This window comes from Pan paniscus, chromosome 12, assembly GCF_029289425.2.
Source record: "Pan paniscus chromosome 12, NHGRI_mPanPan1-v2.0_pri, whole genome shotgun sequence".
NCBI lineage: Eukaryota > Metazoa > Chordata > Mammalia > Primates > Hominidae > Pan > Pan paniscus.
The window spans coordinates 51,906,221-51,928,221 of NC_073261.2; the positions used below are offsets into that span (position 1 = coordinate 51,906,221).

At 51.5% G+C, this 22,001-nt stretch overlaps 2 protein-coding genes across 11 annotated transcripts; both read left to right on the top strand.

The window, feature by feature from the left end:
• The first annotated feature begins 32 nt into the window (after positions 1-32).
• On the top strand, positions 33-10,983 carry LOC100988969 (large ribosomal subunit protein mL53). Of its 9 annotated transcripts, XR_004669925.2 has the most exons (12): positions 129-1,149; positions 1,428-1,514; positions 1,594-1,743; positions 1,880-2,010; positions 2,084-2,197; positions 7,237-7,393; positions 7,561-7,738; positions 7,848-8,047; positions 8,161-8,265; positions 10,167-10,394; positions 10,493-10,605; positions 10,713-10,751. XR_004669925.2 is itself a non-coding variant. In XM_008962687.3 (11 exons), the coding sequence occupies exons 1-11, from the start codon at positions 129-131 to the stop codon at positions 10,844-10,846; spliced, it is 2,505 nt and encodes an 834-aa protein (XP_008960935.3). In that variant the 3' UTR covers positions 10,847-10,983. The 9 variants fall into 9 exon arrangements, 8 of the variants coding, with proteins under 8 accessions (XP_003810387.2, XP_008960935.3, XP_034809312.2 ...); XM_008962687.3 differs by lacking the exon at positions 10,493-10,605 and having other exon boundaries at positions 10,713-10,983; XM_034953421.2 differs by lacking the exon at positions 10,493-10,605 and having other exon boundaries at positions 7,237-7,351; positions 10,713-10,983.
• Positions 10,984-17,025: 6,042 nt separating this feature from the next.
• On the top strand, positions 17,026-21,939 carry MOGS (mannosyl-oligosaccharide glucosidase). 2 transcript variants are annotated; one of them, XM_008962694.4, is made up of 5 exons: positions 17,032-17,695; positions 18,022-18,113; positions 18,287-18,513; positions 19,622-19,818; positions 19,996-21,939. In XM_008962694.4, exons 2-5 carry the CDS (start codon positions 18,080-18,082, stop codon positions 21,731-21,733), a joined length of 2,196 nt encoding a protein of 731 aa, XP_008960942.1. In that variant the 5' UTR covers positions 17,032-17,695; positions 18,022-18,079; the 3' UTR covers positions 21,734-21,939. The 2 variants fall into 2 exon arrangements, with proteins under 2 accessions (XP_003810389.1, XP_008960942.1); XM_003810341.5 differs by having other exon boundaries at positions 17,026-18,113.
• The last annotated feature ends 62 nt before the right edge of the window (positions 21,940-22,001 follow it).

A 22,001-nucleotide genomic window follows, 5' to 3' on the forward strand; every position in this document is an offset into this window, starting at 1 on the left:
ATGAAGGTCCCTGCGACTCCCGGACTGGAGAAAACGGCTCTTGCGATGGGGCGAAGTCCGAGCTGCGGCGGGCGTTGGTCCGTGCAGGGAAGTGGGAATCGTTAGGTTCGTTCCGGACCCGCCGCCCCATGGCCCAGGAGTCTCGCTCAGGTAGCCTGCCTCCACTGGTTATCGTGCCCCCGCTGAGGGCGCAACCCGGGGGCACTGGGGAGGAGCGGTGGGAGAGAAGTCGAACGGGCGGTCTTCGCTGGGAGGTTCACTGCTGGCCGAGCGGAACTTCTGGAGGGACGCCGTGGTGGCCGACGCCGGCGGATGTGAGCGAGGACTACGAGGCTGATGCTGCGGCCTGGAGGCGGGGGCCCGCAGGTGGCGGCCCGATCCCTCCCGCGCTGCAGCGTCTCCGGGCGGTGTTGCTGCGGCTGCATCGCGAGCGGGAGCAGCTCCTCCAGGCCCGAGACTGCGCCTACCACCTACAGTCGGCTGTGCGACTCATGAAGACCCTGAGTCCTGGCTCGCCATCCGGCGGCCCTAGCCCCTTGCCCCAGTGGTGCCGCGACCTGCAGCTGCACCCTTCCCAAGGGGCGGTCCTGCGAATCGGCCCTGGGGAGACTCTCGAGCCGCTGCTGCTAGCGCGCCCCATCGGACTAGCCGCCCAGTGCCTGGAGGCTGTCATCGAGATGCAGCTTCGCGCTCTCGGCCGGGAGCCCGCCAGCCCGGGCCTGTCGTCCCAACTCGCCGAGCTGCTCTTTGCACTTCCCGCCTACCACACGCTACAGAGAAAAGCCTTGAGCCACGTCCCAGGGGCCGCACGTCCTTTCCCCACGTCCCGTGTGCTCCGCCTCTTGACGGGGGAGCGGGGTTGCCAGGTGGCAAGTCGGCTGGACGAGGCGCTCCAAGGATCGGCGTTGAGGGACCAGCTCCGCAGGCGGTGCCAAGAGGAGGGGGATCTGCTACCAGGGCTGCTGGGCCTGGTGGGGGGCGTGGCGGGTTCAGCCGGCTGTGGACTAGGGCTCGGAGGGGCTGGAGCCTTGTGGAGCCAATACTGGACCCTGCTGTGGGCAGCCTGTGCTCAGAGTCTGGACCTAAATCTGGGACCCTGGAGGGACCCCAGGGCAACAGCGCAACAGCTGAGTCAGGCACTGGGTCAGGGTGAGTGATGGGCTTGGGTGGGCGTTTGGGAAGGCTGGGGTCTCTTCCTTCCCCTTGGCCAACTCACTGACCTGCCATCCTGAAGGCAAAAGCAGGCCCTTTAGAAAGAACACCCTTGGGTTCAGACTATAGCTTCTGAGCTTTCAAGGCAAAGTCTTGCTTTCCACCCCAGTCCCGAGTCTTGGAGGAAGCATGCCTTCTTGCCTCATCATTGAGTGGGCAGGGGTTGTGGAAAGTGAGACCTTGTTTTCAGGCCCCAGAGTCATTTCTCCCACTAGCATCCCTGCCTCAGGAGTGTGAGAAGGAGCTGGCATCTTTGTGTCACAGACTACTTCATCAGTCGCTTATCTGGAGCTGGGACCAAGGTGAGAAGGAAGGGGCACTGGGGGTGACATAAGTCCCAGGTTACCGCTTCCCCACCACACTATACTCTCTCATCCTCAGGTTTCTGCCAGGCCTTGGGATCAGCTCTTGGGGGTCAGGGCAGCCTTCCCACATCCTCTGGCACTGCTGAACTTTTGCAGCAGCTCTTTCCTCCTCTCTTGGATGCCCTTCGAGAGCCCAGGTTACGACGGATTTTCTGCCAGCCTGCAGGTGAGACGAGGGGCTGGGTCTGGGGACACAGAGCAGTTGAGGATATCTCTTTTCTTTCACTCTGTTCTGAAATCTGCCTTTTCCCAAAGGTACTCCATGACCCCTAAGATACTCACTCTGCTGCTCAAATCCCCAGATCCTGGGCCTGTCGCCCTAGGTCTCTGTACCCTTCAGACCACCTTGCTCTGGTTCCTGGGCAGAGCTCAGCAGTACTTGGCAGCATGGGACCCAGCTTCCTTCCTGCTCCTGATACAAAAGGACTTACCTGTGAGTGGCTGGGGAGTAGGGAGGGGAGCAGCCTGAGCTAGGCTGAGCCCTCACTCCCTGTTTCCACCCAAAGCCTCTGTTGCATGAGGCAGAAGCTTTGTATAGCCTGGCCTCAGAGGAAAGCTTAGCTTTGGAAGTGGAGCAGCAGCTGGGCCTGGAGATCCAGAAGCTGACTGCACAGATCCAGGTGAGAACAGGGGCCTCAACAGTGGCAGTGTAAGACCCTATGTTCTGTGCCAAGTATCGGGGGTGGGAAGAGTAGAACATCTCAGTAACTTGGAATCTCCTTGGAGTCTCTGCTAAATGTATCTTTTTTTGCTCTGTTCATTTTTTGTTCTCTTTAACTTTTTTTTTTTTTTTTTGAGACAAGGTCTCACTTTGTCACCCAGGCTGGAGTGCAGTGGCACAATCTCAGCTCACTGCAGCCTCTACCTTCTGGGCTCAAACCGTCCTCCCACCTCAGCCTCCCTAGTAGCTGAGACTACAAGCTCGTGCCACCACACGTGTCTAACTTTTGAATTTTTTTAGTAGAGACAGGGTTTCACCATGTTGCCCAATCTGGTCTCAGACCCTTGAGCTCAAGTGATCCATCCACCTTGGTCTCCCAAAGTGCTGGGATTACAGGCATGCGCCACCATGCCTGGCCCCTTTAACATTTTACTATGGAAAATTTCAAACATGTACAAATGTAGAGAGAGGTGTATAATGGACTCCCATATGTCTGTCACCAAGCATTTAACAATTATCAACTCATGGTCAATTTCATCTGTGTATCCCCTACCCTCTCCCCAGTAATGCCAGACTATCGTTTTTGATGGCAACAGTGGATCATTGCCTCGATTCATTATTTCATTAGAGGTTGTAAAGTGGTAACATTTCAATTCTCATCATTCCTACTTCATTTATGAGTTGGATTACTCCTATGAAGAAAAACTTGCCTTCATTAATGATTTGGTTACTTTTAGGTATATTTTAGAGAGAAAATTCAGGATAAATGATTGCATCTTTCTCTTTACTTACCAGTTATCGGCACATTTCTCCTCTCTTAAAAGTTTAATTTGTATTTTTATTAATGCTTTGGGAGGCCAAGGCAAGAGCATTGCTTGAGGCCAGGAGTTCGAGACCACCAGGGGCAACATAGCGAGACCACCCTAGGCAACACAGACCCCCATCTCTCCAAAAATTAAAAAATTTAGCTGAGCATGGTGGCATGCGCCTGTACTCCCAGCTACTTGGGAGGCTGAGGCAAGAGGATCGTTTGAGCCCAGGAGGTCAAGGCTGCAGTAAGCTGTGATAGCCACTGCATTCCAGCCAGCCTAGGCAATACAGTGAGAGACTCTGTCTCAAAAAATAAAATAGTGCATGTCTATAGTTTAAAAAGTGAAATAGAATATTATTTTATAAAACTAATGAAAAAATAGCACTTTGTTTGCCCTCACTCACCTCTGATTTCTATTTCACAGTAGTAACCTTCATCCATGTTTGCCTGTTTCTCCTAACATTTTCTTATATATTTACGAATAAAGCCATTATACTTTTTCTTCCCCATTTTGCACATTTATCTATTCCTATGTGGAAGATGTCTGGTTTTTTGTTTTCCTGCTCAGTTTTCTCCTCTTTGCCCTGAATAGGGGTGTGGCTGTAGAGTTCAGTCCTTAACTCTCTGCTTTTCTCTCAGTATTCCTGCTTACCCACAGTGTCTTGCTGCTGTGAACTCCCGGGTTCAGTCTTTCTGGCTCCCAGAGTTCTTTTTTTTTTTCTAAGATGGGGTCTCACTGTCACCCAGGCTGGAGTGCAGTTATGTGATCTTGGCTCACTGCAACCTCCACCTCCTGGGCTCAAGCAATCCTCCCACCTCAGCCTCCTGAGTAGCTGGAACCACAGGTGGAAGCCACAATGCCCAGCTACTTTTTTTTTTTTTTTGAGAAGGTGTCTCACTCTGTCACCCAGGCTGGAGTGCAGTGGCGTGATCTCCACTCACTGCAACCTCCACCTCTCAGGTTCAAGTGATTCTCCTGCCTCAGCCTCCTGAGTGGCTGGGATTACAGGCGCCTGCCACCACGCCCAGCTAGTTTTTGTATTTTTAGTAGAGATGGGTTTCACCATGTTGGCCAGGCTGGTCTGGAACCCCTGACCTCAGGTGATCCACCCACCTCAGCCTCCCAAAGTGCTGGGATTATAGGTGTGAGCCACCACACCCGGCCAATGCCCAGCTACTTAAAAAAAAATTTTTTTTTGTAGAGACAAGGTTTTGCCATGTTGCCCAGGCTGGTCTTGAACCCTTTTTAAAAATCTTTTTTAAAAACTTTTTTGGGAGGCCAAGGTGGGTGGATCGCCTGAGGTCAGGAGTTCAAGACCAGCCTGCCCAACGTGGTGAAACCCCGTCTCTACTAAAAATACAAAAAAGTAGCCGGTATGGTGGCAGGTGCCTGTAATCCTAGCTACTTGGGAGGCTGAGGCAGGAGAATCGCTTGAACCCAGGAGGCGGAAGTTGCAGTGAGCCGAGATAGCGCCATTGCACTCCAGCCTGGGCAACAAGAACAAAAATTCTGTCTCAAAAAAAAAACAGAAAACAAAAAAATTTTTTGGCCAGGTGCAGTGGCTCACACCTGTAATCCCAGCACTTTGGGAAACCGAGGCAGGTGGATCATCTGAGGTTAGGAGATCAAGACCGGCCTGGCCAACATGGTGAAACCCTGTCTCTTCTAAAAATACAAAAATTAGCTGGACATTGTGGTGCATACCTGTAATCCCAGCTACTCGGGAGGCTGAGGCAGGAGAATCACTTGAATCCGGGAGGCGGAGGTTCCAGTGAGTCGAGAGCGTGCCATTGCATTCCAGCCTGGGCAACAGAGTGAGACTCAAAAAAAAAAAAGTATATATATATATTTTATTTATATTATATCTACATCTATATATATTTTATTTATATTGTATCTATTTATATATATATATATATATTTTTTTTTTTAATTAAAAGTTTGGCTCGTGACATAGCCCTCAGGAGATCTGAGAACATGTGCCCTGTTCTTGAACTCTTGAGCTCAAGCAATCCACCGCCTTGGCCTCCCAAAGTTCTGGGATTACAGGCATGAGCCTCCACACCCAGCCTAGCTCCCAGAATTCTAGTTAAACATCTGCATTTGCCTGTTGGGCATTTCTACCTCAGTTTACTGCTGTCTACTTAAACTCAACATGCCCCAGAGCAGGCTCATCATGAGTACTGCACACAGTGACGGTCATAGAGCCCTGAGGAAGGAAGGCTATAGTGGGCATGTGGTTAAAGAACGCTCCATACATGGCCAGCCTATGGCTGGAGATGGTGGCTGGGAAGCCTCAGAGGAGTGGCTGGGGTTACTGGAAGTGGGCAGTTTGTAGATCCTTGTGGGGGTAGCAGAGAGGTGGCCTTACCAGAGCAGAGGTTCCTTTTGTGGGTATGTTCACTGGGGTTGGGTGTGGGGGTAGGGTAGTAAGCAATTTGGCATCAAATTGTGGAGGGCATGAACACCAGCCCCAACAATTTGCGCTTTACCTCATAAGTGAGGGGGTGACATTTTAAGAGCAGAAGGGTGTAATCCCAGCATTTTGGGAGGCCGAGATGGGTGGATAACTTGAGGTCAGGAGTTTGTGACCAGCCTGGCCAACATGGTAAAACCCCATCTCTACTAAAAATACAAAAATTAGCCAGGCATGGTGACGGGTGCCTGTAATCCCAGCTGCTCAGAGGCTGAGGCATGAGAATCGGTTGAACCCGGGAGGCAGAGGTTGCAGTGATCTGAGATTGCGCAACTGCACTCCAGCCTGGGCAATAAGAGCGAAACTTGGTCTCAAAAAAAAAAAAAGAGGCATTGTGAGTTTTCTTCCTGTTTGGACTGTAAGATCCCAGTGGGTGGGGGAGAGACTGTCACATACTCTGCACCTTGTATTCCCTCAGTGTTGAGTACAGAGGCTCCTAACAAAAGTCCATTGACAAAAGGGCAATTTCCTTGACATAAATAAGGGAGGAGAAGGGGGCTTGCATTTACTGGAGAAGAGAGGAAGATTTTGGATTTAGACAGGTTGTCAGATGTGCCAGGAGCCATATGGGCTCCACTCCATGTCTGGCCGCCCCCAGGTCTATCCTGTCTTCAGGCTCCCTGGCATCTACCATTTCTTTACAGAGCAGCTGCCATTAACCACATTTACTGGGGTTCCTCTCCCTCAAGATGGGCTGTAGAGCAGAAACCAGCTTTATTGCTGTGTTCTCTCCCTCCAAAAACAACCTATCAAACCAAAGAAACAAAACCAGCATATAGGCCTTTTCTTGCTTTATGGGTTATATTGCTCTGGAGTGGGCTGTGAAGAATAATAATATATAATAATGCCTTTCAATGTAAGGACATTCCAAAACTTCCTGAGTCTCAGAACGTTCAAATAGTCATTGCTTCTGGTTTACATACAGTTCTTGTCTTCCTTTTGTAGGTGATAACCAAAAGATCATTGTAGGCTGGGTGTAGTGGCTTAGTGGCTCACATCTGTAATCCCAGCACTTTGGCAGGCAGAGGCAGGCAGATCACCTGAGATCAGGAGTTTGAGACCAGCCTGACCAACATGGCAAAACCTTGTCTTTACTAAAAATACAAAAATTAGCTGGGTGTGGTGGTGCACTCCTGTAGTCCCACCTACTTGGGAGCCTGAGGCAGGAGAATCACTTGAACCCGGGAGGCAGAGGTTGCAGTGAGCAGAGATCACGCCACTGCACTCCAGTCTGGGCGACACAGCAAGACTCTGTCTCAAAAATAAAAGGTCATTGTAATTCCCCTTTCTTCCCTCAATTTCTGCCCATCGCAGATCATACAATCCCTCTTTCTGGCATATGGTGTGTGTGTGTGTGTGTGTGTGTGTGTGTGTGTGTGTGTGTGTGTGTGTTGCGGGGGTGGGGGCAGGGTATGTCTTTCTTTTTCCTTAAAGCTCTTGTATAGTAAAATTAACCTCAAGGATTTTCCATCTTTTGAACCAAGCTGGGGAGAGCAAGGTAATCCTAGGGCAATTGTTCATAATTTGGGTCCAGACCTCTTGGAAAACCCAATGACAACTATGGCATTGCTCCTCAAAAAATGGCCAGGCATACACAACTATGCAACAATTCTGGGGTTTTATGGATGTCAAGTTGGACATAGAGCTCCTTAGATATAGAGGATCATCATAATTTGACAAGCCCCTTTTACTTTCTCCCTATCCCCACAGCTCCTGCCTGAAGAGTCACTAAGTGTCTTTTCTCAAGAATGTCATAAACAAGCCATGCAAGGTTTCAAGCTCTACATGCCACGGGGTCGGTACTGGCGGCTTCGTCTCTGTCCTGGTAACTCCTCATCCCAGCTTCTCCTTCCAGAGTTCCAAGGGGGTAATAGTGTCTCAGCCCTTCCAAATTCCGGTTCCCCTCCACTGTCTCCATCCTTGTCCTCAGCTTCTGTACCCTTCCCTCCTGAAATCCTACCCTCTTCTCCCAAACACTCCATTTAGGGGTTCAATGGATCTCCACAGCCTTATATTCTGTCTTCTCTATTCCAGAACCTCCCAGTGCTCCTAGTGAGTATGCTGGTTTAGTGGTCCGCACCGTACTGGAGCCTGTGTTGCAAGGATTGCAAGGGTTGCCACCTCAAGCCCAGGCCCCTGCCCTTGGTCAGGCTCTGACAGCCATCGTGGGTGCCTGGCTTGACCACATTCTTACCCATGGGATTCGGTTCAGGTCAGGAGTAAAGGCGGAAGTGGCAGGGGGTGAATGGAACTGGGAAAAGGAAGGGGATAAGTGGGAGAGGCAGGAGGGTCAAGTGGCCATACTGTACCTCTGCCTTCAGCCTGCAGGGAGCGCTGCAGCTCAAACAAGACTTTGGAGTGGTCAGGGAGTTGCTGGAAGAGGAGCAGTGGAGCCTGTCCCCTGATCTCCGCCAGACCCTGCTCATGCTCAGCATCTTCCAGCAGCTGGATGGGGCCCTGCTGTGTCTGTTGCAGCAGCCCCTGCCCAAGTCTCAAGTCCACAGGAGGCCCCCCTGTTGCTGTGAGTTACTCCCCTTCGCTCACTGCTTTGTGTGTCCCAAACCCCATTCTCACCATTAATCTGGCTTCAGTATATCCCCAGCAGCCACCTACCTTCCACTCCTGCCTTACCAGGTGCTTGTCAGGAGGTCCAGACCACGAAATTGCCCAGCAGCTGCCTCAATAGCCTGGAGAGCTTGGAGCCCCACCTCCAGCCTGGAACATCTCCAGGCCAGACAGGTCAGCTGCAAAGCACACTAGGAGGAGGGGGACCTAGCCCGGAGGGCTACCTGGTGGGAAATCAGCAGGCCTGGCTTGCCCTCAGGCAACACCAGCGACCCCGTTGGCACCTGCCGTTTTTTTCCTGCCTGGGAACCAGTCCTGAATCCTAAGGAGCCTGGGACCAGGAGCCAGAAAGTTAAGAGCTCCCCATCTCTAGCTGGAAAATCCAGACATTTGGAATTGCATATTAAGGAAGCCCAGAACTGGAAGCTTGGAGGAAAGCATGCTGGAGAATAAGCTACAAAGAGCCTGGGCTTAAGAATCCAAGATTAGGGGCTGGGCGCAGTGGCTCACGCCTGTAATCCCAGCACTTTGGGAGGCCGAGGCAGGCGGATCATGAGGTCAGGAGATCAAGACCATCCTGGCTAACACGGTGAAACCCTGTTTCCACTAAAAATACAAAAAATTAGCCGGGCGTGGTGGCGGGTGCCTGTAGTCCCAGCTACTCGGGAGGCTGAGGCAGGAGAATGGTGTGAACCTGGGAGGCGGAGCTTGCAGTGAGCTGAGATCCAGCCACAGCACTCCAGCCTGGGTGACAGAGCAAGACTCTGTCTCAAAAAAAAAAAAAAAAAAAAAAAAAAAAATCCAAGATTAGGCAGGGCATGGTGGCTCACACCTATAATCCCAGCACTTTGGGAGGCTGAGGCAGGCGGATCACCTGAGGTCGGGAGTTCCAGACCAGCCTGACCAACATGGAGAAACCCCGTCTCTACTAAAAATACAAAATTAGCCAGGCGTGGTGGTGCATGCCTGTAATCCCAGCTACTCGGGAGGCTGAGGCAGGAGAATCGCTTGAACCTAGGAGGCAAAGGTTGTGGAGAGCCGAGATTGTGCCATTGCACTCCAGCCTGGGCAACAAGGGCAAAACTTTGTCTCAAAAAAAAAAAAAAAAAAAAAAAAAATCCAAGATCACTCCAGCACCTGGAATCCAGAGTAAAGAGCAAGACCATAGCCTGGAACCTGAAGGTCAGACCCTTGGGAGGTTCAGGCCTAGTTCTCCATCACTGAAAATATCTCAGGGATAAAGAGTTGAGTGCTCTGCCAGGTGAGGGGGCTCACGCCTGTAATCCCAGCACTTTGGGAGGCCGAGAGGGGCGGATCACGAGGTCCGATCAAGACCATCCTGGCTAACGCGGTGAAACCCCGCCTCTACTAAAAATACAAAAAATTAGCCGGGCGTGGTGGCACGCGCCTGTAGTCCCAGCTACTCAGGAGGCTGAGGCATGAGAATCGCTTGAATCCGGGAGGCAGAGATTGCAGTGAGCCGAGATCGCGCCACTGCACTCCAGCCTGGGCAACAAGAGCAAAACTTCGTCTCAAAAAAAGAAAACGGGCTAGAATGCACTTCAACTTAAGTCCTGGGAGCTACGCTAATTCATGGGGAACCACAGAGGTTTAATAGGCATTTCTATACCTGGATCAGCCCCAAGGACAGTATTACCCTGTACTGCCCTTCCTATTACTATTTTCAGTCATTTACGAATATTGGGCTGTAGTACTTTCACGTTTAAGCTTTGGCTATTCAGAGCTCACTGTGTTTAATCTTCAGTTACCTGAATGGTGTTTACCTTCTGGTGTGGATCATCCCGGCTTGTGTTAGTGCTCTCTCTTTGGAAGAAGCCAGGATTTAAGATCGAGTTAGCCTAGATGTGGCCCAGCAGGGTACAGAAGGGGAAAGGCTGCAGAAAACGGGCGTATTTTCGTGCAAAGAGGTTTTTGCGCCATTTATTGATGGTTTTCACCGTCGTATGAGAGGACTATTCATGATAGGCTGTATTTGCTGACAGCCTACTTTGGGCTCCCCCATGCGTTGTGCCGAAACCACCTCTTTCTTTCCTGCCTTTCTCCACCTGGGCTAGAGAGCCCAGAGCTGCGGTTCGCAGGCCTGCTAAGCAGCCGGCGGCCGGAAGTCTATCCCGCAGAAGCGCAGCCATTCACGGCCTCACGCAATGCGACACTTCCGCCTGCACGAGTTCTTCCGGGGCGGAGGTCACCATGGCAGCTGCCTTGGCTCGGCTTGGTCTGCGGCCTGTCAAACAGGTTCGGGTTCAGTTCTGTCCCTTCGAGAAAAACGTGGAATCGACGAGGTACGAAGGGGAAGTGGGTAGAAGCGGGAAGTGGTGCGCCTTCCTTCAGCCGGGGCTTTAAGCCCTCAGCTTGGCGCTCCTCTGTTTTTCCACCGTAGGACCTTCCTGCAGGCGGTGAGCAGTGAGAAGGTCCGCTCCACTAATCTCAACTGCTCAGTGATTGCGGACGTGAGGCATGACGGCTCCGAGCCCTGCGTGGACGTGCTGTTCGGTGGGCTTGGTGGAGAGACGGGCAGGAGGGAACAGCGAGCAGCCCGCGCGCCCCTAAGCCCCAGCACTGCGGTTCCTCCCTGTCTCACTCGTTTGTTTCTTCCCCAGGAGACGGGCATCGCCTGATTATGCGCGGCGCTCATCTCACCGCTCTGGAAATGCTCACCGCCTTCGCCTCCCACATCCGGGCCAGGGACGCGGCGGGCAGCGGGGACAAGCCGGGTGCTGATACTGGTCGCTGACAGCGCCAAAGAGACCAACAAGATGATTTTAGCGTGGACTAGGACACTTAACCTAAGAAGAGTTTCACTTAATCATTCAAATCACTATCTGGAGGGCCACGGAGCGCAAAATAAAGTTTAAAACCCTGCTGCCACAATGTTTCTGGAACAAGACTCGATCAGAGAGGTGTCTGGATGAACCTGAATTTATTTCACTTTCTTACTGTCACTCACTGCTTAACCCTTTTGAATTTGGCTTCTGGCTTCTCCTACCACTCACTCAAGGTACCTCTTTTTTTTTTTTTTTTTTTTTTTTTTTTTTTTTTTTTTTGAGACTGGTCTGTTTCTGTCGCTCAGGCTGGAGTGCAGTGGCATGATTCTAGCTCACTGTAACCTGGGTTTAGCCGAACCTCCCAAGTAGCTGGGAAGTTGGGACTACAGGCACGCGCCACGCGCCACCACGTTTAGTTAATTTTTAAATTTTTTTGTAGAGAAGGGTTTTCACTATGTTTCCCAGGCTGGTCTTGAAGTTCTGGGCTCAAGTGATCCTCCCACCTTGGATTCCCAAAGTGTTGGGCGTGAGCTACTGTGCCCAGCCCTCTTACTTTTACCAAATCTTGTGTGAAAGAACACTGATAGGCTGAGCGCGGTGGCTCACATCTGTAATCGCAGCACTTTAGGAAGCCGAGTCAGGCAGATCACCTGCTTGGAGAAACCCCACCTCTACTAGAAAATACAAAAAAATTAGCTGGGTGTGGTGGCACAAGCCTGTAATCCCAGCTACTCGGGAGGCCGAGAGAGGCAAGAGAATCGCTCGAATCCAGGAGGTGGAGGTTGAAGTAGGCCGAGGTCACACCACTGCACTCCAGCCTGAGCAACAGAGTGAGACTCTGTCTCAAAAAAAAAAAAAAAACAAAAAAAACACTAACAGAGTGCTGTTTTTTCAGCTCTCATCGTTCTATCCCAGTTCCATCTTTTTTTTTTTTTTTTTTTTTTTTTTTTTAAATAGAGGTGGGGTTTTGTCCTGTTGCATGGGCTGGTCTCTAACTCTTGGACACAAGTGATCCTCCTGCCTCGGCCTCCCAAAGTGCTGGGTTCACAGGCGTGAGCCACCAACGCCTGGCTGCATCTACAACTCTTTTGTTTTTGAGACAGAGTCTCACTCTGTCACCCAGACTGGAGTGCAGTGGCGTGACCTTGGCTCACTGCAGCCTCCGCCTCCCGGGTTCCAGTGATTCTCCTGCTTCAGCCTCCTGGGTGGCTGGGATTACAGGCATGTGCCACCACGCCTGGCTGATTTTTGTATTTTCAGTAGAGATGGGGCTTTGCCATGTCAGCCAGGCTGTCCTCAAAACTCCTGATCCGCCCCCTCGGCTTCCCAACGTGCTGGGATTACAGGCATGAGCCACTGTGCCCGGCCTGCAACTCTTAATTCACCTATTTGTGGAACTTCTCTCCCTCTTGGGTCCTTTTTCTTTTGAACTACACAGGTGTTCTACCTTCATTCTTTTTCTTCTCTATTTTTTTCTGGGGCATCTCATCCTCTTTCACAACTTGAATTACACCTTCTGGGGTTAAACTATTTCTGTTTGGTTCTAATCCCAACTTCTATGATATAGTCAGGTTACCTGCTACCAATTTCCTCCAAATCCCACCGACTCTCTTTGTATAAAATAGAATTGATAATCTTACATACACATATACTTGCCTCTCTTCCCTGACTTACCCATTCCTTTTTAAAAAACAGGCACTTCATCTACTCAGCTACCTGGGCTGGAAACCACAGTGTTCTCTAGTTCTGTTCCTTTCCATTCTCTGCATATCTGGTCACTCAGTTCAGAATATTCTGTCTTTTTAAAAAGTGCCTGAAAGTTGGGCAAGGTGGCTCATACTTGTAGTCCCACCTACTCAGAAGGCTGAGACAGGAGGATCCTTTGAGCCTAAGAGTTCAAGGCTAGAGTGAGCTGTGGTTGCACCACTGCACTCTAGCCTGGTGACAGAGCAAGACACTGTCTCAAAAACAAAACAAAACTTCTGAAGTGATCTCTCCATTCCCATTCACTCTATTCATCATTATTGCATTCTGCTACCCAGTCTATTTCCTAAATATTTTTGCTGCCACTTAATTTTATCCTTCCAAAACATGCGATGGGTTTTATCTCTCACTACTCCCTGTTTAAGAAAACAGTGCCAGCCGGGCATGGTGCCTCATGCCTGTAATCCCAGCACTTTGGGATTTGGCCAAGGTGGGTGGATCATGAGGTCAGGAGTTCGAGACCAGCCCAACCAACATGGTGAAACCTCATCTCTTAAAAATACAAAAATTAGCCGGGCGTGGTGGCAGTTGCCTGTAATCCCAGCTACTCAGGAGGCTGAGGCAGGAGAATTGCTTGAACCCAAGAGGTGGAGGTTACAGTAAGCCGATACTGCACCACTGCACTCCAGCCTGGGTGACAGAGCAAGACTCCGTCTCAAAAAAAGAAAAAACATTGCCTAAACTGTTTTTCATACTTCCTCAACACTCATTAGTGTGGACTATGCAATCAATTTAGGGAGTTAAACCATTCTTCTTTTTTTTTTTTAGATAGGGTTTCGCTCTTGTTGCCCAGGCTGGAGTGCAATGGCACAATCTCAGCTCATTGCAACCTCCGCATCCCGGGTTCAAGCAATTCTCCTGCCTCAACCTCACAAGTAGCTGGGATAACAGGCATGCACCACCATGCCTAATTTTGTACTTTTAGTAGAGGGGGTTTCTCCATGTTGGTCAGGCTGGTCTCGAACTCCTGGCCTCAGGTGATCTGCCCACCTCGGCCTCCCAAAGTGCTGGTATTACAGGCATGAGCCACCGCACCCAGCCTAAACCATTCTTAAAAAAAATAAATAAATAAAATTTAAAAAGTAGGCCGGGTGGAGTGGCTCATGCCTGTAATCCCAGCACTTTGGGAGGCTTTGGCGGGCAGATCACTTGAGGTTGGGAGTTAGAGACCAGCCAGGCCAATATGATGAAATGCTGTCTCTACTAAAAAAAAAAAAAAAAAAAAATAGCTGGGTGTGGTGGCAGGCACCTGTAATCCCAGCTACTCAGAAGGCTGAGACAGGAGAATCACTTGAACCCAGGAGGTGGAGGCTGCGCTGAGTGGAGATCACGCCACTGCACTCCAGCTCGGTTGATGGAGTGAGACTCTGTCTCAAAAAAAAAAAAAAAAAAAAGTAGAATAGAATAAAAATTATCAGACTGAGGCTGAGTTCAGTGGCTCATGCCTGTAATCCCATCACTTTGAGAGGCCGACGTGGGTGGAATCACCTGAGGTCAGGAGTTCAAGACCAACCTGACCAACACGGTGAAACCCCATCTCTACTAAAAATACAAAAAATTAGCCGGGTGTGGTGGCGGGCACCTGTAATCCCAGCCACTTGGGAGGCTGAGGCAGGAGAATTGCTTGAACCCGGGAAGTGGAGGTTGCAGTAAGCCGATAGCACCATTGCACTCTAGCCTGGTTGACAAGAGCAAGGCTCCATCTCAAAAAAAAAAAAAAAAAAAAAAAAAAAAAAAAAAAATCAGACTGCATGGCACTTAGAATAGGAAGTTTAAAGAGATTAAGTCATGCTTTGTCACCCAGGCTGGAGTGCAGTGGCACAATCGTAGCTCACTGCACCCTCCATCTCCTGGGCTCAAGCAGTCCTCCCGCCTCAGCCTCCCAAGCAGCTGGAATTACAGGTGTGAGCCACCATGCCTGGCCTAATTTTTTTTTTTTTTTTGAGATGGAGTCTTGCTCTGTTGCCCAGGCTGGAGTGCGGTGGAGCACGATCTTAGCTCACTGCAATCTCTGTCTCCTGGGTTCAAGCGATTTCCAGCTAATTTTTGTATTTTCAGTAGAGACAGAGTTTCACCATGTTGGCCAGGCTGGTCAGGAACTCCTGACCTCAAGTAATCCACCCTCCTTGGCCTCCCAAAGTGCTAGGATTACAAGAGTAAGCCACCGTGCCCAGCCCTAATTTTTTTTTTTTTTTTTTGAGACGGAGTCTTGCTCTGTCGCCGATGGTGCCATCTCAGCTCACTGCAACCTCTGCCTCCCAGGTTCAAGTGATTATCCTGCCTCAGCCTCCTAAGTAGCAGGGATTACAGGCGCGTGCCACCATGCCCAGCTAATTTTTGTGTTTTTAGTAGAGGTGGGGTTTCACCATGTTGGCCAGGCTGGTCTTGAACTCCTAACCTCAGGTGATCCACCCACCTCAGCCTTCCAAGGTGCTGGGATTACAGGCGTGAGCCACCACACCCGGCCAACCCTAATTTTTAAATTTTTGTAGATGGGGGGGGGTCTCCTCATCTTGTCCAGGCTGGTCTAGAACTCCTGAACTCAAGTGATTCTCCTGCCTTGGCCTCCTAAAGTGCTGTGATTACAGACGTGAGCCACCACACCCAGCTAAAAGTATTCTTTTAGGTAACTTGTTTTAAATAAGTTGTGTGTGTATGTGTATCTGCACATACTGGGTTGCACTATGGAATTATTTCTTATTGTGAGTTGTAGGAAAATGGTTGAAAGCCACTGTTTTAGACACCTTCACAATGCTCAGCTAGGTAACAAAAGATCTGTAGACAGTGGCCTGCTGTGTACTTTGCCAGATACATTTCCCACGACCCTCCTACAGCAGCATTACTATACCTTTTCCCTGTCTAAAAGGGTGCTATCTTCAAAGGACCGTTTTTCCCCTCCCCCTTTAAAAAAGAAAGCTAGGAGGAGGCAGTATAGTGTTGTAATGAGCCAGATTGCTTGGGGTTGAGATCCTAGCTTTGTTCTTATGTAGCTGTATGACTTTAGACAAATTATTTAATCTATCAGTGCTTATTTCATTTGTAAAATGAAAATAATAGTACTTTTCTCATAGGACTGTTAAGGAGATTAAATGAATTAATATCTGTAAAGTACCTAAAACATTGCTGGGAGTGTAGTAACTGCTGTTATCTAAGAGGCCTTATTTATTCTTTTTTTTTTTTTTTTTTTTTTTTTTTTGAGACAAGAGTTTCGCTCTTGTTGCCCAGGCTGGAGTGCAATGGCACAATCTCAGCTCACTGCAACCTCTGCCTCCCGGGTTCAAGTGATTCTCCTGCCTCAGTGTCACGAGTAGCTGGGATTACAGGCGTGCACCACCATGCCCAGATAATTTTGTATTTTTTAGTAGAGACGGGGTTTCTCCATGTTGGTCAGGCTGGTCTCGAACTCCCAACCTCAGGTGATCTGCCCGCCTTTGCCTCCCATAGTGCTGGGACTACAGGCTTGAGCCACTGCGCCTGCCCTAAGAGGCCTTATTCTAAAGTCAAAAGAACAACCTGGATTTGAGTTCCCCGGCTCCATAATTAACTGGCTGTTATTTTGGGTCAGTCTTAACTACTCCCCTCATCTGTAAAAATGGGGGTGGTCTGGCCAGGCGCGGTGGCTCACGCCTGTAATCCCAGCACTTTGGGAGGCCGAGGTGGGTGGATCACCTGAGGTCAGGAGTTCGAGACCAGCCTGGCAAACCTGGTGAAACTCCATCTCTACTAAAAATACAAAAATTAGCTGGGCGTGGTGGTGGGCACCTGTAATCCCAGCTACTCGTGAGGCTGAGGCAGGAGAATCACTTGAACCCTGGAGGCAGAGGTTGCAGTGAGCCGAGATCTTGCCATTGCACTCCAGCCTGGTGACAGAGCGAGACTCCGTCTCAAAAAAAAAAAAAAAAAAAAAAAAAAAAAAAGGGTATGGTTCAACATGCATTGAGTGCTGGCATTGTGCTTCTAGACTGTGAACTTGAGGTTGGGGCCATTTTCTCTGAGTCCCCAGCACCTTGCATAATGCGATATAGGGTGTACAATAAACATTTGTTGAATTTATAAATATTTAGCATCTGCCTTATGCCTATAATTGATTAGTACTGTGATACAAAGATGAAAAATGAAACAGGTATGTAATAAGTGCTACAATAAGGATGTCGACAAATTCAACGGTAGCAAGAAAGACAAAAACAGGACTAACCATTGGGTTTGGTCAGATGATTTCATAAGCAAAAAGTCTACCACTAGTGGAGAGTGGGGCCACAAGTCAGATTATAGTGAAATATAAGTGGTCGTGTTGCATAAAGCATCAGTCTCTCTCTCTCTCTCTCTCTCCCTCCGTCCCTCCCTCCCTCCCTCCATCTCTCTCTCTCTCTTTCTTTCTTTTTTTTTGAAACAGTTTCACTCTTGTTGCCCAAGCTGGAGTGCAATGGCGCAATATCGGCTCACTGCAACCTCCGCCTCCCAGGTTCAAGCAATTCTCCTGCCTCAGCCTCCCGAATAGCTGGGATTACAGGCACCACCACACCCGGCTAATTTTTGTATTTTTAGTAGAGATGGGGTTTCACCAAGTTGACCAGGCTGGTCTCCAACTCCTCATGTCTGATGATACACCTGCCTCGGCCTCCCAAAGTGCTGGGATTACAGATGTGCGCCTCGGTGCCTGGCCACATCAGTCTTTTTTTTTTTTTTTTTTTGAGACGAAGTCTCGCTCTGTCGCCCAGGCTGGAGTGCAGTGGCACAATCTCGGCTCACAGCAACCTCCGCCTCCCGGGTTCAAACGATTCTCATGCCTCAGCCCAACGCTAGATTGGTTTTTCCGAGCCTGTGAACTCCATGGGGTCGCCAGATAAGCGCAATCCCGGTGGACCAACGCCCAGGACACACGCTACGTACCAACCCTGTGTCAAGCCGCAGGCAGCGGTTCCGGACTCTGGGACTTAACCTAACGTGGCGGGGCGGGACTTCCGGCGGGAGGCGGAAGCGGAGGCGCAGGCGCTGGCTGGCAGGTGTCGCTAACTGGACGGTGGTCGCCAGGGCGAGAGGCGGGAGCCGGAGAGGTGAGGCAGGACCCGGGCTCCACTGCCGCCTCTCCGAGCTCTTGTGACGCGGACCTCAGTGCCAGGATGGCTCGGGGCGAGCGGCGGCGCCGCGCAGTGCCGGCAGAGGGAGTGCGGACAGCCGAGAGGGCGGCTCGGGGAGGCCCCGGGCGACGGGACGGCCGGGGCGGCGGGCCGCGTAGCACGGCTGGAGGAGTGGCTCTGGCCGTCGTGGTCCTGTCTTTGGCCCTGGGTATGTCGGGGCGCTGGGTGCTGGCGTGGTACCGTGCGCGGCGGGCGGTCACGCTGCACTCCGCGCCTCCTGTGTTGCCTGCCGACTCCTCCAGCCCCGCCGTGGCCCCGGACCTCTTCTGGGGAACCTACCGCCCTCACGTCTACTTCGGCATGAAGACCCGCAGCCCGAAGCCCCTCCTCACCGGTAACCGGGCCCCAGGGCGGGCAGGCAGGCGGACTCCTAATCTGGGCGCCCCAGCTTGAAGCCAGAGCAAGGGTGGGAAGGAATGGATCAGGAGAGTTATGAAGAGGGATGACCCGGAGACCCGGAGGGACAGGTCCCCTGCTCTTTGACTTACGTGGCCATTCTACCCCCAGGACTGATGTGGGCGCAGCAGGGCACCACCCCGGGGACTCCTAAGCTCAGGCACACGTGTGAGCAGGGGGACGGTGTGGGTCCCTATGGCTGGGAGTTCCACGACGGCCTCTCCTTCGGGCGCCAACACATCCAGGATGGGGCCTTAAGGCTCACCACTGAGTTCGTCAAGAGGCCTGGGGGTCAGCACGGAGGGGACTGGAGCTGGAGAGTGACTGTAGAGCCTCAGGTCAGGGCCTCAGGACACCCTTTTCTCAGCCCAGACCCCCTCCATCCTTCCCTTGCTGCCAGCAAATGCAGCATGAAGTGGGCTCTGGCTGCCTGGCTTAAATCCTGCCTTAAACAACTGCCTGTATAACCATTTCTATTTACCATCTCTAAGCCTTGATTTCCTTGCTTGTAAAATGTACAATGTAGATAATAATAGCACTTAACTCACAGGACTGTAAGAATTAAATGAAAAAGAGGCTGGGCGCGGTGGCTCACGCCTGTAATCCCAGTACTTTGGGAGGCCGAGGCTGGCGGATCACCTGAGGTCAGGAGTTCCAGACCAGCCTGACCAAAATGGAGAAACACCGTCTCTACTGAAAATATAAAGTTAGCCGGGCGTGGTGGCGCATGCCTGTGATCCAAGCTACTTGGGAGGCTGAGGCAGGAGAATTGCTTGAACCAGGGAGGTGGAGGTTGCGCTGAGCCGAGATCGTGCCATTGCACTCCAGCCTGGGCAACAAGAGCGAAACTCCATCTCAAGAAAAAAAAAAAAAAAAAAGCCGGGCGCGGTGGCTCACGCCTGTAATCCCAGCACTTTGGGAGGCTGAGGCGGGCGGATCATGAGGTCAGGAGATGGAGACCATCCTGGCTAAGACGGTGAAACCCGGTCTCTACTAAAAATACAAAAAATTAGCTGGGCGTGGTGGCGGGCGCCTATAGTCGCAGCTACTCGGGAGGCTGAGGCAGGAGAATGGCGTGAACCCAGGAGGCGGAGCTTGCAGTGAGCTGAGATCGCGCCACTGCACTCCAGCCTGGGCGACAGAGCAGATTCCGTCTCAAAAAAAAAAAAAAAGAATTAAATGAAATCAACTGTGTAGAGTTCTTAGTGTAGGACATAGTACAAAAGTATACTGTTATCTCCCAGGGCACCCAGTGCAAGGCTCTTTATCTCATCCCACTTGGGTGTACCTGGTTACCCTCAGTGACCCTCATTACTGCCAGATGTATGTTGTTTACATTACCCCTGCCTACTGTTCCTTTCCCTCACTAAGGCTGATTCTCAAGAGGGAATTCAAGAGAGAATGCCAATCTAACACTGTTCTTTTCTGTCCTCGTTGGTCACTCAGGCCTCAGGTACTTCTGCCCTCCCTTTGGTCTCCCTGTTCTTCTATGTGGTGACAGATGGCAAGGAAGTCCTACTACCAGAGGTTGGGGCCAAGGGGCAGTTGAAGTTCATCAGTGGGCACACCAGTGAACTTGGTGACTTCCGCTTTACACTTTTGCCACCAACCAGTCCAGGGGATACAGCCCCCAAGTATGGCAGGTAATTGGGGGAAAAGAATGTTGGGGGATGGAAGGGGTGGTTATTCCCATTTTCACCAGTCTCCATGTCCCCTGCCTGAGACCTCCCAACCTGACTCCTGAACACTTTGTATTTCTCTTTATAATGCCCACTGCCTTCTCTTGAATAATATTTCCTATTTATCTTCTCCCCTTCAAGCTACAATGTCTTCTGGACCTCCAACCCAGGACTGCCCCTGCTGACAGAGATGGTAAAGAGTCGCCTAAATAGCTGGTTTCAGCATCGGCCCCCAGGGGCCTCCCCTGAACGCTACCTCGGCTTGCCAGGATCCCTGAAGTGGGAGGACAGAGGTCCAAGTGGGCAAGGGCAGGGGCAGTTCTTGATACAGCAGGTGACCCTGAAAATTCCCATTTCCATAGAGTTTGTGTTTGAATCAGGCAGTGCCCAGGCAGGAGGAAATCAAGCCCTGCCAAGACTGGCAGGCAGTCTACTGACCCAGGCCCTGGAGAGCCATGCTGAAGCCTTTAGAGAGCGCTTTGAGAAGACCTTCCAGCTGAAGGAGAAGGGCCTGAGCTCTGGCGAGCAGGTTTTGGGTCAGGCTGCCCTCAGCGGCCTCCTTGGTGGAATTGGCTACTTCTACGGACAAGGGCTGGTATTGCCAGACATGGGGGTGGAAGGGTCTGAGCAGAAGGTGGACCCAGCCCTCTTTCCACCCGTACCTCTTTTTACAGCAGTGCCCTCCCGGTCATTCTTCCCACGAGGCTTCCTTTGGGATGAAGGCTTTCACCAGCTGGTGGTTCAGCGGTGGGATCCCTCCCTCACCCGGGAAGCCCTTGGCCACTGGCTGGGGCTGCTAAATGCTGATGGCTGGATTGGGAGGGAGCAGATACTGGGGGATGAGGCCCGAGCCCGGGTGCCTCCAGAATTCCTAGTACAACGAGCAGTCCACGCCAACCCCCCAACCCTACTTTTGCCTGTAGCCCATATGCTAGAGGTTGGTGACCCTGACGACTTGGCTTTCCTCCGAAAGGCCTTGCCCCGCCTGCATGCCTGGTTTTCCTGGCTCCATCAGAGCCAGGCAGGCCCACTGCCACTATCTTACCGCTGGCGGGGACGGGACCCTGCCTTACCAACCTTACTGAACCCCAAGACCCTACCCTCTGGGCTGGATGACTACCCCCGGGCTTCACACCCTTCAGTAACCGAGCGGCACCTGGACCTGCGATGTTGGGTGGCACTGGGTGCCCGTGTGCTGACGCGGCTGGCAGAGCATCTGGGTGAGGCTGAGGTAGCTGCTGAGCTGGGCCCACTGGCTGCCTCACTGGAGGCAGCAGAGAGCCTGGATGAGCTGCACTGGGCCCCAGAGCTAGGAGTCTTTGCAGACTTTGGGAACCACACAAAAGCAGTACAGCTGAAGCCCAGGTCCCCTCAGGGGCTCGTTCGGGTGGTGGGTCGGCCCCAACCTCAACTGCAGTATGTAGATGCCCTTGGCTATGTCAGTCTTTTTCCCTTGCTGCTGCGACTGCTGGACCCCACCTCATCCCGCCTTGGGCCCCTGCTGGACATTCTAGCCGACAGCCGCCATCTCTGGAGCCCCTTTGGTTTACGCTCCCTTGCAGCCTCCAGCTCCTTTTATGGCCAGCGCAATTCAGAGCATGATCCCCCCTACTGGCGGGGTGCTGTGTGGCTCAATGTCAACTACCTGGCTTTGGGAGCACTCCACCACTATGGGCATCTGGAGGGTCCTCACCAGGCTCGGGCTGCCAAACTCCACAGTGAGCTCCGTGCCAACGTGGTAGGCAATGTATGGCGCCAGTACCAGGCTACAGGCTTTCTTTGGGAGCAGTACAGTGACCGCGATGGGCGAGGCATGGGCTGCCGCCCTTTCCACGGCTGGACCAGCCTTGTCTTACTGGCCATGGCTGAAGACTACTGAAGGGAGGGAGAGGAGGGGAGCCAGGACACTCATGCCACTCTGGCTCTGAAGGGACAAAGGCTTCTGGCTTCTGCCCCCAGCCCCTCGGATACCAGTAATTCAAACCTTCCTCATTTCATCTCAGGTGTCTCCTTGCTGTCATCCCACATAGCCCTGGGGTGAATGTGAATCCAGAGTCTATTTTTCTAAATAAATTGGAAAAAACATTTTGAACTCTATTGCTTTTGCCAGATTTGCCTCACCAAGAGGCCTTAGGTCAGTCCAGGCC

Bases quoted from the DNA above. Each gene is read 5' to 3' on its own strand.
- MOGS (XM_003810341.5), top strand. From the start codon at position 17,762: ATGGCTCGGGGCGAGCGGCGGCGCCGCGCAGTGCCGGCAGAGGGAGTG. The intron at 18,514-19,621 runs GTCAGGGCCTCA...TTGGTCACTCAG, and splicing joins GAGTGACTGTAGAGCCTCAG to GCCTCAGGTACTTCTGCCCT. The intron at 19,819-19,995 runs GTAATTGGGGGA...CTCCCCTTCAAG, and splicing joins ACAGCCCCCAAGTATGGCAG to CTACAATGTCTTCTGGACCT.
- LOC100988969 (XM_008962687.3), top strand. From the start codon at position 129: ATGGCCCAGGAGTCTCGCTCAGGTAGCCTGCCTCCACTGGTTATCGTG. The intron at 8,048-8,160 runs GTGAGTTACTCC...CTGCCTTACCAG, and splicing joins CAGGAGGCCCCCCTGTTGCT to GTGCTTGTCAGGAGGTCCAG. The intron at 10,395-10,712 runs GTACGAAGGGGA...TTTCTTCCCCAG, and splicing joins AAAAACGTGGAATCGACGAG to GAGACGGGCATCGCCTGATT.